At 40.2% G+C, this 16,532-nt stretch overlaps 2 protein-coding genes across 5 annotated transcripts in view; one reads left to right on the forward strand and one right to left on the reverse strand.

Annotated features, from left to right (window-relative positions):
• The window catches only part of TTC3 (tetratricopeptide repeat domain 3), a 62,223-nt gene extending 59,125 nt beyond the window's left edge, over positions 1-3,098 (forward strand). For both annotated transcript variants that reach the window (XM_079974879.1, XM_079974880.1), the window contains exon 46: positions 1,392-3,098. In XM_079974879.1, coding sequence (XP_079831005.1) covers positions 1,392-1,499 — 108 coding nt within the window. In that variant the 3' untranslated portion in view covers positions 1,500-3,098. The remainder of the gene's footprint in view (positions 1-1,391) is intronic.
• On the reverse strand, positions 2,407-15,962 carry VPS26C (VPS26 endosomal protein sorting factor C). 3 transcript variants are annotated; one of them, XM_079974970.1, is made up of 8 exons: positions 15,812-15,962; positions 12,280-12,423; positions 11,640-11,789; positions 9,615-9,695; positions 8,605-8,679; positions 6,636-6,786; positions 6,068-6,220; positions 2,407-5,474 (listed from the first exon to the last, which is right to left on the reverse strand). In XM_079974970.1, exons 1-8 carry the CDS (start codon positions 15,866-15,868, stop codon positions 5,392-5,394), a joined length of 894 nt encoding a protein of 297 aa, XP_079831096.1. In that variant the 5' UTR covers positions 15,869-15,962; the 3' UTR covers positions 2,407-5,391. The 3 variants fall into 3 exon arrangements, with proteins under 3 accessions (XP_079831096.1, XP_079831097.1, XP_079831098.1); XM_079974971.1 differs by lacking the exon at positions 15,812-15,962 and adding an exon at positions 15,678-15,809; XM_079974972.1 differs by lacking the exon at positions 15,812-15,962 and adding an exon at positions 14,415-14,433.
• Positions 15,963-16,532: the final 570 nt, after the last annotated feature.

Genomic DNA, 16,532 nt, shown 5'->3' on the forward strand with positions numbered 1-16,532 from the left:
ATTCCCTTGTGACGGGGTGAGCTCCCGTTGCTCGGTCCCAGCTCCTGCCAACCTAGTAGTTCGAAAGCACGTCAAAGTGCAAGTAGATAAATAGGTACCGCTGCGGCGGGAAGGTAAACAGAGTTTCCACGTGCTGCTCTGGTTTTGCCAGAAGTGTCTTAGTCATGCTGGCCACATGACCCGGAAGCTGTACACCGGCGAGATGAGAGCCGCAACCCCAGAGTCGGTCACGACTGGACCTAATGGTCAGGGGTCCCTTTAACTTTACCTTTATGGCTGCTGCTTGCTATTGGAAGGATTGTATTATGGGCATTGGCTCTTAGTTGGCCAAAATTCTGGGATTACATTTCAGAAAACAAAAAGGCTAAACAGAAAGATAAGGTTTTAGTTTGGAATTTACTTTTCAGTGACTGAAAATCCCAATCCTAGAGCATGTAAATAGGAATACCAAGTTCACATTGAGGCAGTGAAGCTCAAGCTATCCTCAGTCCTGGATATGCTAGAGAAGCAATACCTCTATAACATACACTTGTGGTTGTAGTGGCATGTGTTCAAAACACCACACTTTCAGGGGACTGAAATGGGCCGCTCATGTAACTTTTTGGTACTTTATGTATCTGTATCTCAACAGCCAGTTACAATCACGTGAACATTTCCGTGAAGCGCCACAATATGGCTTAGGACAAAATGCTTTAGAAATTAAGAATTGCCCAGGTTGCCTATTCAGTACATTAAGACTGTCTACAACTACTAGTAACATTATTACTAGTATTAATAGCAATTGCTATGCTGATTTGAAAGCACTTTGAGTGGTTTGATTGCAACATTCTTAAATATCAGCAATAGAGAAGGTAAACATTTTAGTTGAAATTGCATGTTCCGATTTTTTTTTTATTTGCTGCTGCAGTTAGTGGGCTTTGGTGTATACCTGTAGTAGAAAACTTTGATAGAGCCGTCTTTAATATTGTCTGACAATAAGTGGGAGCTTTCATTAGAATTCTGAGTTGCCTTTCGCTTCCAACATTTCCAGAAAGACTAATGTGAAAATGTCATACATTGATGTAATCTGCCGAAAAGCCGATGATCAGTATTGAATTCTTTAATTAGTTGACAGCCTTTTAGCATAGGTCGTTCACTAGTGATTATTAGAAAATGTTTGAATTCAAAGCGTAGTTGCAGAAGTTTGGCTTTAACTGAAGTCAGGTCTTTTTTATATGCACTATAATGTTTCAAAGTTATGCTTAAGGTGCTACCACTTGTCTTCCTTTCATAGCATGAATCTAGAGTGCTCAGAACTGTAGAAAAATGTCATTTTAAAAAAATGTTGCCCACCTCCCATAGCCCTACTTTTTAAATGAAAGGTTTCTGAATTCTTGCTTTTTTACATACAGTGTATTGGTCCATGGATTAAGGAGCACAGCACATGCCCAACCTGTCGTCGTCATGTTTTGTTACCTGAAGATTATCCTGAGCTTCCTGGCCGAAACAGAACCACTTAGATGCTACATACAGATTAGCAAGAATATGTGATTCACATCATACAGAATCATGATGATAAAGGTGTGGAGTCATCATCAGTTTATAAAGTTACATACAATAAACAATTCCTCTGAAATACTTTTAAGCAAAGATGCAGTTAAAATTCTACTATTTTATTCAATTGTTTCTATTGTATTGGCATTAGTAATCTGGTTCATAGACATAAGCAATGAATACCTTGGTTGCATTGCAGCAAAACAGAAAGTTTGCCTAACAAATGTTTATCCCCTTAACACATGAATATATATATTTAAGGAGGAAGTAAATATCTGTTTCTATTTCTAGCTTCTGTGGATCCAAATGTTGTGATGCTTGTGAATTCAGGAGGCTGGTTAAGAGTGGGCAGTACTGTTCAGCGAATTAAAAGCTTGGTACTGGTTCTAAGAGAGGTTTTTTAAATTTCCAGATGAGAGCAGTAGAACAGCCTGAAAATTCCAGGTGTAGACTCATAAGCACCTTGGGGTTTTTTAGTATTCAGTGCTTTCAAAAACAAGTTAGTAATCTGCCCTTCAAAAATAATTCTTGGCTAATATTTGGCTTCAAAGATAAACTAAAATTTGGAATACTGAATCCAGAGAACCATGTTTGAAAGATGCCTAGACATGTTTGTGGAAGAGAAAGCAGACAAACTTGTAACGCTTTGTGAGAGAGGCTGACCCTGTAACAGTCCTCATCTTCCTGCTTGTGAAAAAGAAAGATCAGCTCTGAATTTAGTTTATTTTCTCATACTACATTCTAGCATTTGCAAACCACCTGTGAGTAGGTTTCCTTAAAATTTGCATACAAAGTCCATAATAGTTTCCTTCAAAGTGAGCAAATAAACTAGCTTGTTTGGTTGTTGTAAGGAATTAGCTTTAGATTTAAAAAAAAAAAATAAATAGCCACACTTATTTTATATTGGTATAGCCTACTGTTCTTAATTAGCCACAAATAAATTCATGTGAATACCAAAGCTTTTAAAATTAAGGTTGTGTATTAACTGTTTTAAATTACATCAGGAACTGTCTTCCCACATTTCCAAATTGAATGTCTGGGTACAAAATATAAAACAATGACTTTGCTCTACTCAACCGCGGAGAAAGCTCCTCATGAAGCAGGAATGCACCATTTTCCTCTCCCCCCTCTTGGCAAATAAACACTAAATTGTTGCAGAAAAGCATCTCTTGTCAAGGAATACAAGCCCTTGGCCATAGTTTTGGGTTATTTAGATGAATAATGGGCTGCCTTTACTGATAATCAAATATTAAGAGGCATTTGTACTGACAAGATGCTTGTTAAGTTGATTGCTGAAAATGCCCCTGTAATTTAACAAAAAGGCTGTTTGGGAATTCCAACCCTAAACCATGGATCTCTTTTTTGTCACTCCTTCTGATTCAAAATGTTGCATTTAAATGTTCGATTCATAATTGAAGACCTTCTATATGTTGTCTAGATGCTGAGTATTTGCTCATTTTACCTACATTCAGAATACAGTACTGAAATAGCCGCATACTTTCAAAGCAAAACTTTGTAATCACATTTATTACAGCCCCTGAACCAATAAAAATGAACAATATCAACTGTGTAGTTGCCTGACAAACCTCTTTTAAGAAAATGGACTTTCATAACTCATAATTAGTTTTGTCACCTTGTTTTGTAATCCTACACTTTGTTTCACGTGCATAGGCTAGTGGTTCCTTGCTGCATTCAGATGTGCAGCTATTTGTTGTCTGCATTGCATCTAATTGTTCTGTTTTTGTGTGTGGCCTGCATTTCTTTGCTCCTTATCTAATAACTTGAGGTAGCTTCAAGGAAATGGGAGTTGAAACTTTTCTTGTGTGGTATCTGTATTCCTGTCTTTGAGCGCTAGGGGGAGGTAAGCCCACCTGAGTCCATTGAAACATCTCTCAGAAATGCATTTCAGGTAAGACCAACAGCTTCTTGCCACTTCTGAAGCCTGGGTTCATTCCTGCCTTCACTTAAGAGTCACACACTTGGCCTGTGTGTCATGCTCAGCTCTGTTACTCTGCCAGTAGTTTGACTGCCTTTTTTGCCTTTGGACAGAGTTCTGTCACATAGCTTTTCTTCTGAATCCCCCAGTAGCTTAGCTGTTGGTTTCAGAGTAGTGTTTTCCTTGGTGTGTACATGGCCCTATTTAAGCTGCCCTATTCTCTACACAGCGTTACTGTCCCTTTCTACAGTTCTTGTTTTTAAAAAAGGAAGACCCTTTTATTGTTGCCTATATCAGTTTTTTGCCCTTCCTATTTTTCAATGTATTGCTCATGTCCACCTACTCTGCCTAATAGCTGCAGTAACGGGCAAAATGACTGAGCAGGGCTATCATCACCACTTCTGGCAGGTGTGCTGCTAGCGGTACAACTGTAAACAGAGCACCAGTGCCACGTTTATTAGGCTCAAAGACAAAAAAAAGTTGTTGTGAGAGCTGACCATAATATCACCTCCTGTAAAGGCTGAGCTAACATGATCTACATGTAATGTATGTATGTAAAATGTAGGCTAATTGTATGTAAAAGTAAATGGGCACACATCAGCACCTCGTAGCATGTTTTCCCTGTAGATTCCAAAATAAGGTTCTAGAAACCACTTCCCAGGAAGACCAGTGCACGCCTAACTTGGGTAGAGACGCAAGTTGTTACATAAGACGACACACTGTGAGCAAGCCACAGAATTTATTTTGCTTTCTAACATACATTGCATATGTGAGAGGACTTCATCCATTTTAGCAATAGACATATTTGGAGGAAGAAATCAAAGCTCCCGTCACTTAACAGGCACTGTTGGATAATGAACTACAGATTCCATTACTTTATGCAAGTAGACACAACTCAGGAATGGGCTGTATTTGGTTGCTGTACAACATTTAGAACCTGGTAAGGCAATGCAGCAAGGACATGGGATCAGGTCTAGGCAAAAATGTACATCACCAGGTGGTTCCAGTCCTTTAGTAAGCTTGTAGGCTGACACCTCTCAAGGATAGGTAGCACAGTATTTATTCTACCATCTCTTCTATGTCCCAGTTTTCCCTTAGTTCAACTCAAGTGGATTTCGTCTCATTCTAAAGGCAAACTTGTCCGAAGATGGCTGTGTAATACCATTCTGTTTGCAGGCAAATGAGAGCTAATCATTATAGTTGGTGCTCCAATACAGATGAATCCTGTGCTATTTATGTTAAACCATTGCACCCAAGCCAAAATATCCCCCAGGGGCAGTTGATGGCCAGGAGCATTCACTCAAAGTTTTTATTTAAAATGCCGATGGGGAAAACAGGAATTTCGCTATAGTAGTTTTTGAAAAATTCACTTACTTTCTAGTTTGTAAGTCCACTGCTTAGGTAATTCCTACCACACTGCTCTTACTCAGATTTCAGTAGATTTTCTTCAAAATTTGTATAGTATTACTATATGTAAGCACAGTGAGCATACTCTGACATGGATAGGAAATGGCTTCAACTGGAATGACATTGGCAAACAAAACTCCTTCTTATGATCTCTTGCTAGCAGAACCAATACAAACAAGGATCAAGCAGATGAAGGGGTAGTTCAGCTAGAGTGGTCTTGTATGTGATACAGTTTCACCATAAGCAGAGGCAGCTCTTCAACATCTGATAAACACTTGACTCCACAGCAGAATCAGGGCAAAATTCAGCTGGTCCATGTTGGGCAACAATCTTGAGAGAGCACTTTTATAGCTGCAAGTGTACAGAACACCTAAATTTCATTCTTCTATCGCCATAGGATTTGAGAACACATGGCAGCAATCACACTGCTTGGTTTTCGCAGTTCCAACGCACTGGATTCCCAACTGATAGGAGGCTTCTGGTCCCAATGGTATTCCTGAAACTGTTCTAATTAATCAGAGCCTGCAGAGCTTCAGTGGAAAGTTCTCTGTGATGAGGTGATCGTCATGCAAGAGGACGACGACATTAACTTCAAATTCTAGAGGAACAAACGACACAATCTTTGAATTAGCATTGTCACCCAGGCCCCTGTAATCTTAGTAGTACATTTGTAGCTTGCAAAATGGTTTGAAATAATGATTAGGTAGAGACTGGATTAGCATCTCATTAGAGACAAGTAGATCAGTACATCCTTGGGTGCCAAGTAATACCTCAAAAATTCAGCTCCAACTGGGTTCCTTGAAAGGCAGCATAAAAATATTCAAGCATTTCTAGGTGCTGCTTATGTCTCAATCTTAATCAAAACAACATTTTTCAGGGAGTTCCAGACAGCCAGCACTGAAAAATCAAGTCAAACTATTGCTTCAACTTAACTAGGGAAGAAATATGCTGGTGGCAAATTGCCTTACTAAATTCTTGACCTCAGAAAATAAGCTGATAATTACCAATATAATATGTGTCAATTTCAGGCAATTTTTTATGGTAATATCCAACCTTAGTCACTCAGAATAGACCTACACTAAAACCACTGGGACTACTTGCTTCTAAAATTATTTTTTTAAGTTGCTGATAGACCTGTATCTATATAATGCAACCAATAAATAGGAATAAGTCAAACTATCTATTCCTTACCAACTTTGAAGTTTGTGGTTTCCAAGGTGGGGCAGGTGAAGAGTCTGGGGAATACCATGTAGATTGGAATAGGAAGATTTCTGCAGACATCTCCGTCAGCAATCTGAATATTCTGAATCTCAGTGGCATCTCTAGCATAACCTTCAGCACAGCCTTTGCAAAAGTGGGACAAAAGCGGCATTAAAAGGAAACCAAACTTTGCTAAATAACATATTACCATGCTTGCTGCTTCAAGTACTAGCACATTCCTACAGTTGGCCAGGGATGGGGTGCTTCCAATTAAGAACCAATGTCCTACAAATTCAGAGATTTGAATACACATGTAAATTGTTGTATGCACACCCATGTTATGACCTACGCAGATGTGCACTACAAGTACTTTGGGAATTTTCCAACATGTGGTGTGACCTTTACTATGGCTGGTATTCCATCTTGCTTACTGGCAAAGCTTTCAGTTATTCTAGGGGCATTTCAATTTAATGGCTAAGTTGAAAACACTTTGTCGTGCTTTTAAAATGAAAAACCAAACTCTCTGGAACATTTATAGCAGACATGTATAAAGACGTACCACAGGTTTCCACTCGTACCAACTGGAGTTCAATACTCTTAACCGCAGCATCTGAGTTGACCACCACAAGCTCCCCTGTGAGGGGCTGTGTTATGATGCAGTTTGTAGAGTTGAGATGGCCTCTTATGAGAAACTTTGGGAGCAATGCCCTCTAAATGCAAAGTGAAGTTAAAGGAGAAGGTAGGTAATCTAATCAAGAATTGCCATTTCCCCCGTTCTGTTCTGCGATTTCCCCTTTGTATTAAACTAAACCTGCAAGCAGGATCTGTGTCGGTTTCCAAAAACTCTGTACAACACTTTAGGTACATTACAAATAAGAAATAACCTGGAAATATTCTAGGTCACTCTAAGTCTGTTACACAGGAAGGTAGACTTGCCCAGCCAAATCTGTATGATTGCCTTTTAATCCAAGTTCATACTAGAAGTCTCCTAATTTAGCAAAACAAGGATTAAAATCCTAAATCACACCACACAATACTGCATTTTCTGTGACCAGTTTCCAGCAAACACAGACAATACTGAAAGGAAAAATTCTGTTTCCATTGAAACTTAAGTTTATTAAAGCTAGTGTTTCACTCCATTGTTTCGTTGCCTCTGTTTTAACTATTTATTTGTGCTTTTATATTGCCTTTTTTTATCTTGCGAACTACCCTGATCTCTTTTGATGAAGGGCAGAATATAAATCTAATAAATAAAAATAAATACAAGCAACCAAGAAATTAAAAGGACCCTCGATAAAGGGACTGCCGTTAATAACTGCTCTATGAGATTGTTATCACCTAAACTGAAAACCCTTTATATGTTATAGTTTAAGCTCTTATCTAAAACGGGGGAAAGCATGATGGCAGAAAATGGGACTGGAGTAGTTGTGCAGAAAGAAAGGTATTTTGGGGAAAAGCACAGAACCACTGAACATTTTAAAACCCTTGACCGATCAAGTTTGCTTTGTCGTGAAGGAGAGGAACTGGATTATGTAGCCACCAAGCATATGGTCTCAATCATAACCACATATAAATACACTGCATCTAAAAATAATAAACCAAACCCAGTTGTAGGAAAAACACATTTTAAATGGTGATTTCTCCATAGGCCGTTACATCTCAACTGGGCAAATGGTCATTAGATGATAAACCACAGTAAGAACTGGGATTGCAATGCTGGTTTGCACAGACTGTTGTGCAATAGTATACCCAGGCCAGGTGTGATGGCCAGCTATGGATTGCCACCAGATTGGAAGTGAGAAAGAAAAAACCAGAGCGTACATATGGGGGTGGGGGGTGGACAGGAACACACACACAAACAGGGCTCCGTGGTATCTATGCATGGTTTGACACAGCATCTCAACAACCAAATTTTCAGTAAGCACACTAGTACTGTATCCCAACAAGTTACCAACAAGATCGGCAAAGAGAGACTGACAAGGACTTAAAGGCCTCAGATGTGAGGAACCCAGGCTAAAAACTGTTGTTATGGATGGGGGGACATTTGGAAGGGACAGAAACCGGGGCTGGGGGGGGGGGAAAGGAGAATTTGTTTTTAAATCTTTATGACTTTTGTGTTTGATTATTATGACCTATTTTTAAGATTAAAGGGAAATTCGTGGAAGGAACTCGAGACGACCTTAGGAAAGGCTTTAATGTTTTATAAGAAAATTGGATAAGTAAAATCTGGCTAAGTAAATGGTTTTTTTTTTTTTTTAAAAAAAAAAACATATATATATAGATATAGTAATAATATGCAATGGATGAGAGATTTGAATTTGCTGAGTTAATGTAACTGAACTAGGATGTATGAAGGGGGGATGGGGGGAGGTCAAGAACTGGGGTTAGGAAAGTAAGGTTATGAAATTTTTATACGTGTTGTCTTTGTCTTTGTGTGTGTATGTTTGTCTTTATAAAATGTGAAAATTTAATAAAAATATTAAAAAAAAAAAAAAGTACTGTATCCCTTACAGGAATATGGGTCTTACCTCTTTCACATTCTGTAGAGTTTCAGGAGTAATAGTAAAGTCCACTGGGCTTGGGATTGGTTTACCTTTTTGAGGCTGCGACAGAATGAAAAGAAGGGTCAAAGTGGTAAGTCTACTATTTGTCAATTTATGACACCTGAGGCGTTGTATTTACAGTGGTATCTCAGTTCTCGAACTTAATAGGTTCCGGGAGACCTTTTGACTCCCGAAACCATTCAACCACCAAGGCGCGGCTTCCGATTGGCTGCAGGAGCTTCCTGCACTCAAGGAGAAGCAACGTTGGACTTTCGGCTTCTGAAAAACGATCGCAAACCGGAACACTTCATTTCCAGGTTTGTGGCGTTTGGGAGCCAATTTGTTTGACAACTAAGCTGTTTGAGAACCAAGGTATTTTCAAGTCACGTATTACAAGAATGAGAATGGATGACTATAGGAAAGGTCGTTCTTGCTTGGTGGAAGATGTGCCAGCAATCCCAACTGGCCATCTGTGGGGCAGTCCTTTGATACATGCTCTCATCAGCCTAGAGGGAAGAGGTCTCCTTCCCATAATCTCTAATGGCTATGAAGAAAAGTCTCATTATAGTAAGGGGGCAGTCTAAGATAGTGTTCCCCTCTATATGCAGTTTCAGTACAGAATTAAAAGGAGAGTGGAACATAAACGATAATGACATGGTGAGCACATGGTAAGCCAAACCTTTGCTACTGATTATGGCTAAGGAGGAAAAACCTAAAACATGATCCTAGGTTTGGACAACATTTAGACAATATCAGGAAGAGCAATGCAGGTGCAAGTTCCTCTCCAGAAGACAAGATGGTCATGTGACCCCAATAAGTCATAGTTTGGCTCACTGATGTGTAAACCACGTCATGATCTAACTGTTCTGTAACAGACCAAAACCCCTGCCTTCTCGGAATCAGAATTCACTCGATGTCTTCTGTCATTTCCCCCAACTTTAGGTCCACATTCTTCCTGCTATAAATCACCAGTGTATGTTTTGGCAAGTACTTACTGGCGAATGGACAATAAATTCACAAGTCTTAGTCAAATCCTTAGCCAGGAGAGAGCGCCGCATGTCACATCGAAGGGTATACTGTGCAAAGGAAAAGCACTCATTTATTCCATCTTGGAACTGGAAAAAGAATGCAACCTACTAACAAGTTATTTTGTTGATTAGTAATTTGAGAGCCACATCTTTCTGATGATTAATCTAGGTTTAAATAAAACAAATTAATACCTCTTTTAAACCCCCCCCCCAAAAAAAATATATCTGAAAAATGGACTTCACATTTGTTCCAACTCACCATTAGACTTTTATGCACAACCTGTGTTGAAAACAGTTTATATCTTCTGCGAAATTATCTTGTAACAGGAAGTGCTGCAATACCCACTTACAGTGGTACCTCGGTTCTCGAATGTAATCCGTTCCGGAAGACCGTTCCAACTTCCGAAACGTTGGAAAACCGTGGCTGCAAGTTCAATTGGAAAAATGGAAAAACACGCAGTGGAAGCTCTTTGACTTCCGAGGTGCGTTCAGAAATGGAAGCAATTACTTCTGGGTTTTTTGCATTTGAAAACCGAAACATTTGGCTTCTGAGACTCTCGAAAACCAAGGTACCACTGTACTACAATGCAGCTCTAGTTGTAGTCCCTACTAACTCTACAATTCTGTGACTCTATGGTTCATCTCAAAAAGAATTCCATGGTGAGCAAGTTCATTTACATCATCAAAACCCTACAGTAAAGGAATAAGGCAAGTTCTAAGAATAAGTATCTGAACTGCTTGTAGTTTGAGGGAAAGCATTTCTGCAAAGCAGAAGTTCTAAGAATAAGTATCTGAACTGCTTGTAGTTTGAGGGAAAGCATTTCTCTTGATTACCAATGATAATTTTTTTTTTATCACAGGGCCCTTGCTGTTTAGTTTGCTTCATTTTTAACAACTATAACAGGGAAAGTGTTCCAAATCTAAACACCTATATATATCATTAATTTTAATGGGAGTTAAACTCATAAAGTACAACTTATTAAGTGCTTAACTTGGTGCTTTTTAAGCATTTAATGTATTTGTGCGGGGGGTGTTCAATTAAAGATCAACTGGAAACACATCTAAATGTCATTTTTGTTTTTTACAAGTGACCGACTAAATTTTAAAGAATAATAACTATCTTAACAACTGATAAACTTATTTTCTTATATCATTGAACCAAGCTACATGAACTCACATGCCTATGCAGTAATGATAAAGCCAATTTATTCAAAATAACAAAATGTTCTGCAAGAGTGAGGAACAAAAAACTTTTCACAAGCTAGATATCTTATTGGCTACCCTACACAAGGAAAAAGAGTGAGTAGCCCTACGGAGGCCTCCATTTAAGCTCCCGCTGACCTCAGTGAAATTGCTCCCTTTGCTCCAGTTTAATAAAAATGGCTTAAGCTTCAGTGAATGTATCAGTTTCTCAGTTAAAACTTTGTATGAAGTACCCAGCATATGCATTGGCACAGCTGTCATGTTGTTGCTCACAGCAAATGTTCTATCTGGAAGAAGTCTGAGCCAAAATTAGGTAATTCATTAAATAAGAAAGACAGCTGGCACAAAGAGAGAAGTTTGGAAACATCGTGCAGATGTATAGAAGCATCACCCATGTGATTTAAGTGGAAATCAAAAGGTGAATCTACAGAAGAGCACTCTTAACAATCTTGTACTAGGTACTCTCCTTTATTGTGCTCTATTAGAGGCATTTTTTTTATCTGAAAAGAAGCAGATTAAACTATCAGGAAAACAAATTAGATTTATGGAGTCTGCTTTGCAATATGTAGCAGAGGAGAAACTTTGGCCAAGGAGCTCATGCCATCTGTTCCCGAGGAGCCAAAATTAAGACAACTCTTCTTTTTACCATATGTATCATAATTCTTGTGTGTTTCAGTATTTTAAACTGGCTTAGCAGAAAAATACAAATACAAATAATAAATATTAATAGCTATGGTTGCACATTCCCCACAAGTAGTTTATGACTGCCAAACTGAAAGCCTCTCTTACCTGGATGTTGACAAAAACTCCATGGTAGGTTTCATAGAGAACTTTGTTCCCCTTCACTTGCAGTGGAAACTCAAAAGGAATTTCTGTTTTACCACTGGGCAGTTTTCCAGGTTTTACCATTTCTACAGTACTGTTAATAAGCTGAATAGGCTGCAAAAGGGGGGGAAATAAGAAAATGAAACATAGAAAGTGTGGTTAAGAATTTAAGTGGCCCATGATCAGTTTTATTATTTAACTGTTTATTTTCAAAATGTATAAAACAAATCTTATTTACAGAAAAAGGAAAGATAAAAAGCCATATATCGCTGTGTAGTTTAGCCCTTCACCAGTTCCAATGCAGGTATCAGCCCCTCAGAATACCTCAAAATGCATGACTACTGCAGGCATATAGACAGAACAATGATATTGCTTATTGAAATAAGCTTTCTTTTCAGAGAGCTCTAAGCTCAAAATTCACTCTTAGAAACTGAAGAAGTTGCTTATCTCTCTTCACAGATGGTGACTCTATGAAAGCCAAGCTAAGTTTTGGGGTATTTTAACACTCCATACTTTGGTGATGATCCAACCATGACCTTTGATACTCCAGCTTCACAAAAATAAAGAAGAGTTTTAGGAAAACTTTCCATAACCATATTTGTACCTTAACAGAATTGCAGAAGGCTTCAAACACACCAACACTTTTGGCACTCAGTTGCAGGTTGACAGATCCTTCCATTGTTAAGGAGATACCCTGGTGCTGGACTGCATCCTTACTTGTTATGACCACGACTCCAGTGAGAACTTCCTAAGTGGGTGGAAATGGGGAGGAGAGAGAAAAATCAAGAATCACCAACCCATTGCTCATGTTATTTTTGTATATATATTTCAGTGGCAATGTGCTGTCATTATCAAAAAGCATGATTCACCAGGGGTGGGGAGGATTACATGGGGGAAGAGTACATAATTTGTCTGGAACTCTTCTGTCCTAGCTCCAACTATTATGTGACACTGCTAAACAGCAGTGATTTGGATTTTCAAGAAGAAAAATTAACTGGAAGTTTTTCTAGAAATTTTTCTTCTGCAACTTGGAACAATTTGCACTGGAAAGTTTTCTGATGCTCTAGAGCAGGGGTAGTCAACCTTTTTATACCTACCGCCCACTAATGCATCTTTCTTGATGGTAAAATTTCCTTACCGCCTACCAGTGCTCAATGGAAGGAGGATTCAGCTTGTGCTGCAGAACCAGGTTGACAACCCCTGCTCTAGAGTGATCTAACTTAGCCTATTTAATTTACTTGTATTTAGTAAACAGAACCAAAAACTTTGAAACTGTCGAGTTTGCCTAATTGGTGTTTGCAGTTGATACCCATTCGTTGTTACAAATGAGCATATGAAATGGAAAACTCACATCACTGCTATACCATTAACAGAGTCATTGACAAATGCAGCTGCACTCCATTCAGGAGCTTTTTCCCGTGTGCCACTTGGTTGCAACACGCTTTGGAATTCTCCAAAATGAAAGAGGTTATAAATGAAACATGACTAGCTCTGGTTTGTGTCACAGTAGTGGCAGATGACTTCCTAAGGAAGGCAAGCCCATGTATTAGTGAGATTATGATTCATAATTAAAGAGATGAGTTTGTAACATCTTTAGCTGAGCTTAGGGATTCCCAGTAAAAAAAATTATAAAGCATTTTGACAATGGCACCGAGTAAACAAAACAGTTATTTTTGACATTCTGTTCCCAGATCGCTCATCTAAAAGTAACTCTAAAACATAACTTCTCTAGGAAGTATGTTGCATCTCATCCTCTCCTCAGGATCACTTACTGACTGTGTGTGCAGTGTTAGAAACAGATATGAAAGCTAGGAGCTAAAAGGCACCTTAAACCTAGGTTATGGGCGCAACAATGGAATGTCAAGGTGTGCTTCTTTATAACAAGAATTCAAAGCTGAAAATGAATGAACTATAGCTAAAATATTATGTTCATTTTTCACATGGTCTACTCCTTCCCCTACCCATACCCCTGATATTCTTAAGAGGGTCACTTCTCCAGTCTTCAGAGAGTAGTTGAAAGTGGGGAGGCAGAAAAAGGTCCTCCTTTCCTTCCACTCTGCAGTTTTAATCTGAAATCTTAAGCACAGTGTTCAAAACTCCCCTTGTTCTAGGTGCATTTTGTGATGGGAAATTTCATTACTGTGAGCAGTTTCTGGGCTCTGGACACAGAAACTTCACAGGGCTTGAGGAACTGCAAGTTGCAACAGCTAAATGGGGACTTTCTGAGCACAGGCACTAAACCTCTGAATATCAGAAACCAAAGAAGAAGAGAAGGCCCTTTATGCACCAAATACATTTCCAGAGGCCTCTGCCAGAAACAATATCCTGGAGGAGATAAACCATGCTCTGAAGCACAATCTTTCGACTCTATTAATTTAATTATAATAATAATTGGATCCCATGTACAGTGGTGCCCCGCAAGACGAATGCCTCGCAAGACGAAAAACCTGCTAGACGAAAGGGTTTTCCGTTTTTCGAGGCGCTTCGCAAGACGAATTTCCATATGGGCTTGCTTCGCAAGACGAAAACGTCTTGTGAGTTTTTTCCCTCCCCCCCCCTTTTTCTAAGCCGCTAAGAGCCGCTAAGCCGCTAATAGGGATGCTTCGCAAGACGAAAAAACCGCTAGACGAAGAGACTCGCGGAACGGATTTTCGTCTTGTGAGGCACCACTGTACTTAGGTCTCCCCAATTCCACCTTTGGACCAAACAAGTCTCAACCTCTAGAATTTCCGCACATACCTTGCCACTCTAAGCACATTTCTATCACTCCATTATGATGATTAACTGTCTGTTTCCCTAACAGATAGGGATAGAGAAAATGTAATAATATTGAAAAAGTCTGCTCTTTCACTTGTTTTCACCAACTGCACCACTAGTTCAAATGCTCTTATAATACGCAATTGTCTCTGTTCAGCCATGCAGACTTGTCCTCTGTTTTGTTGCATGTACAGTACAGCAACCCATTTCTTATAATCAATTCAATTTTTTATTTGGGACACTCTAGTTTGAATAGGCCCTATCCAGTGACAATGAGTTTATCAGCGGATCAGCCAGTAAAACCATGCCCAGACGGTTATATTCAAACTGTAGGTTTGGGTCACATGAAAAAATAAACACCCCTACCAACACTATAGCTAAAATAAATAATAATAACAACAACATAATAAATAATAATAATACACAGGAGTCAGAGGTTGGGGACAGGACAACAGACATGCTATCTTCTCAACAGGTTAGTATTCTATACAGTGCTTTTTTCTAGAAAAATATGTGTCAGTACTGTGTACCCTTGAGTACCCCTGATAAAAAGCACTGATTTTATAGCAGATTTCCCTTCCTCTAGACATGCTAGCATTCTATATGTAGAGCAGGGATGCATAACCTGTGACCCTCTCTAAGGTGCCATGCCAGTTGGAGTTGATAGTCCAACAACATCTCCATCCCTGATCTCTGGCCTTAAATTTTGCAACAGTCTCCATTTCTTTGTGAATGGGAAATTGCTTTATTTTGAACTTCATGCCACCACATCTCAACACAGGCTGGGTTACGGAGAAAGCACATACAGGGATATTGTCTTATGCCCAGTGAGAACTGCCTACAGTACACTAAGCGGCGGCCACAGGATCTTTATTCCCTGTAGATAACTCCTGAACCCTGGCCTGCCATCTGGGGCTGTTGGGAGTTCAGCGGCGCAGCGGCAGGGCTCTATGTTCTCTCCTCTGCTGGTGGGTTCCCTCCTCTACTTGTGGGAACCAGGCAGAGGGCCTTCTCGGTAGCGGCTCCCACCCTGTGGAATGCCCTCCCATCAGATGTCAAAGAGATAAATATCTGACGTTTAGAAGACAACTGAAGGCAGTCCTGTCTAGGGAAGTTTTTAAGGACTGGGGTTTTAATGTATTTTTTATTTTTGTTGGAAGCCGCCAAGAGTGGCTGGAGAAGCCCAGCCAGATGGGCGGGGTATAAATAAATTATTTATTATTATTCAAGTCCAATGGGAGTTACCGGCAAGGAAGGGGGCACAGAATTGCAGCCTTCCTCTCCCCCAGGGGGAAAAAAATATTAATGGGGGCGGGGGACGAGCAACGCAGACCCTGCCGTCTCCTTCCGCTCCAACGCCGCTGCCACAGGCTACTCACCCCACAATGGTACAGCTTGTTCGCCCGCTTGATCTTGATATCCAGCGCGGTGCCCATGGCGACCCCTCCCCGGTCCCGGATCACGTGACTCCGCCTCCCTGAGCGGCGACTCTGACCACGTGACTCCACCCCCCCCCCCGTTCTTTTTCTGGGCGGGAGGAGGGAAGAGTTGAGTCCTCATTTCCGCTTTTCGATTCGCTCCCACTTCCGCCCCCTCCCTCTTTCGCTCTGGCGGGGGGGTTGTAACGGTCATATCCGGCCCAGTAACGTTACACCTTAAGGCGCCGTTTATTTTTAAAACTGGACGCGCCGCTTACGTCATTGCAAATGGCCGCTCCTCCGAGTCCCCTCCCTTTCTTTCCTCGTCTGCTGCCTAGCAACAGTGCAAGGCGGGAAGGGGGAGGGGGAAGCTGCGCGTCTCCGTTCCTATTTCTATTTCAGCGTAACTAAAAACCGGGGAATTGCGGGCAAAAGAACAGGCAGGGTGAAAACGGGAAAGAAGCTGGGCACTGAAAGCCAGCTTTGGAAAGGAACTCCATTTCCCAGGCTGCAGTTCCAGAGTGATTAAATATCGTTATATCACGCAAGACGTCTAAATGACGTTCATGCCTCACTGTATGCCGGGAGATGTTTAAAAAAGAAAAAAAGAACAGTGGGATTGTATTAGGGCTTTTCCTCCGGCCTTGCAACGCCATTAAGCCCAAAAAAGGATTATATGGCA

This window comes from Podarcis cretensis, assembly GCF_951804945.1.
Source record: "Podarcis cretensis genome assembly, chromosome: 4".
Lineage (NCBI taxonomy): Eukaryota > Metazoa > Chordata > Lepidosauria > Squamata > Lacertidae > Podarcis > Podarcis cretensis.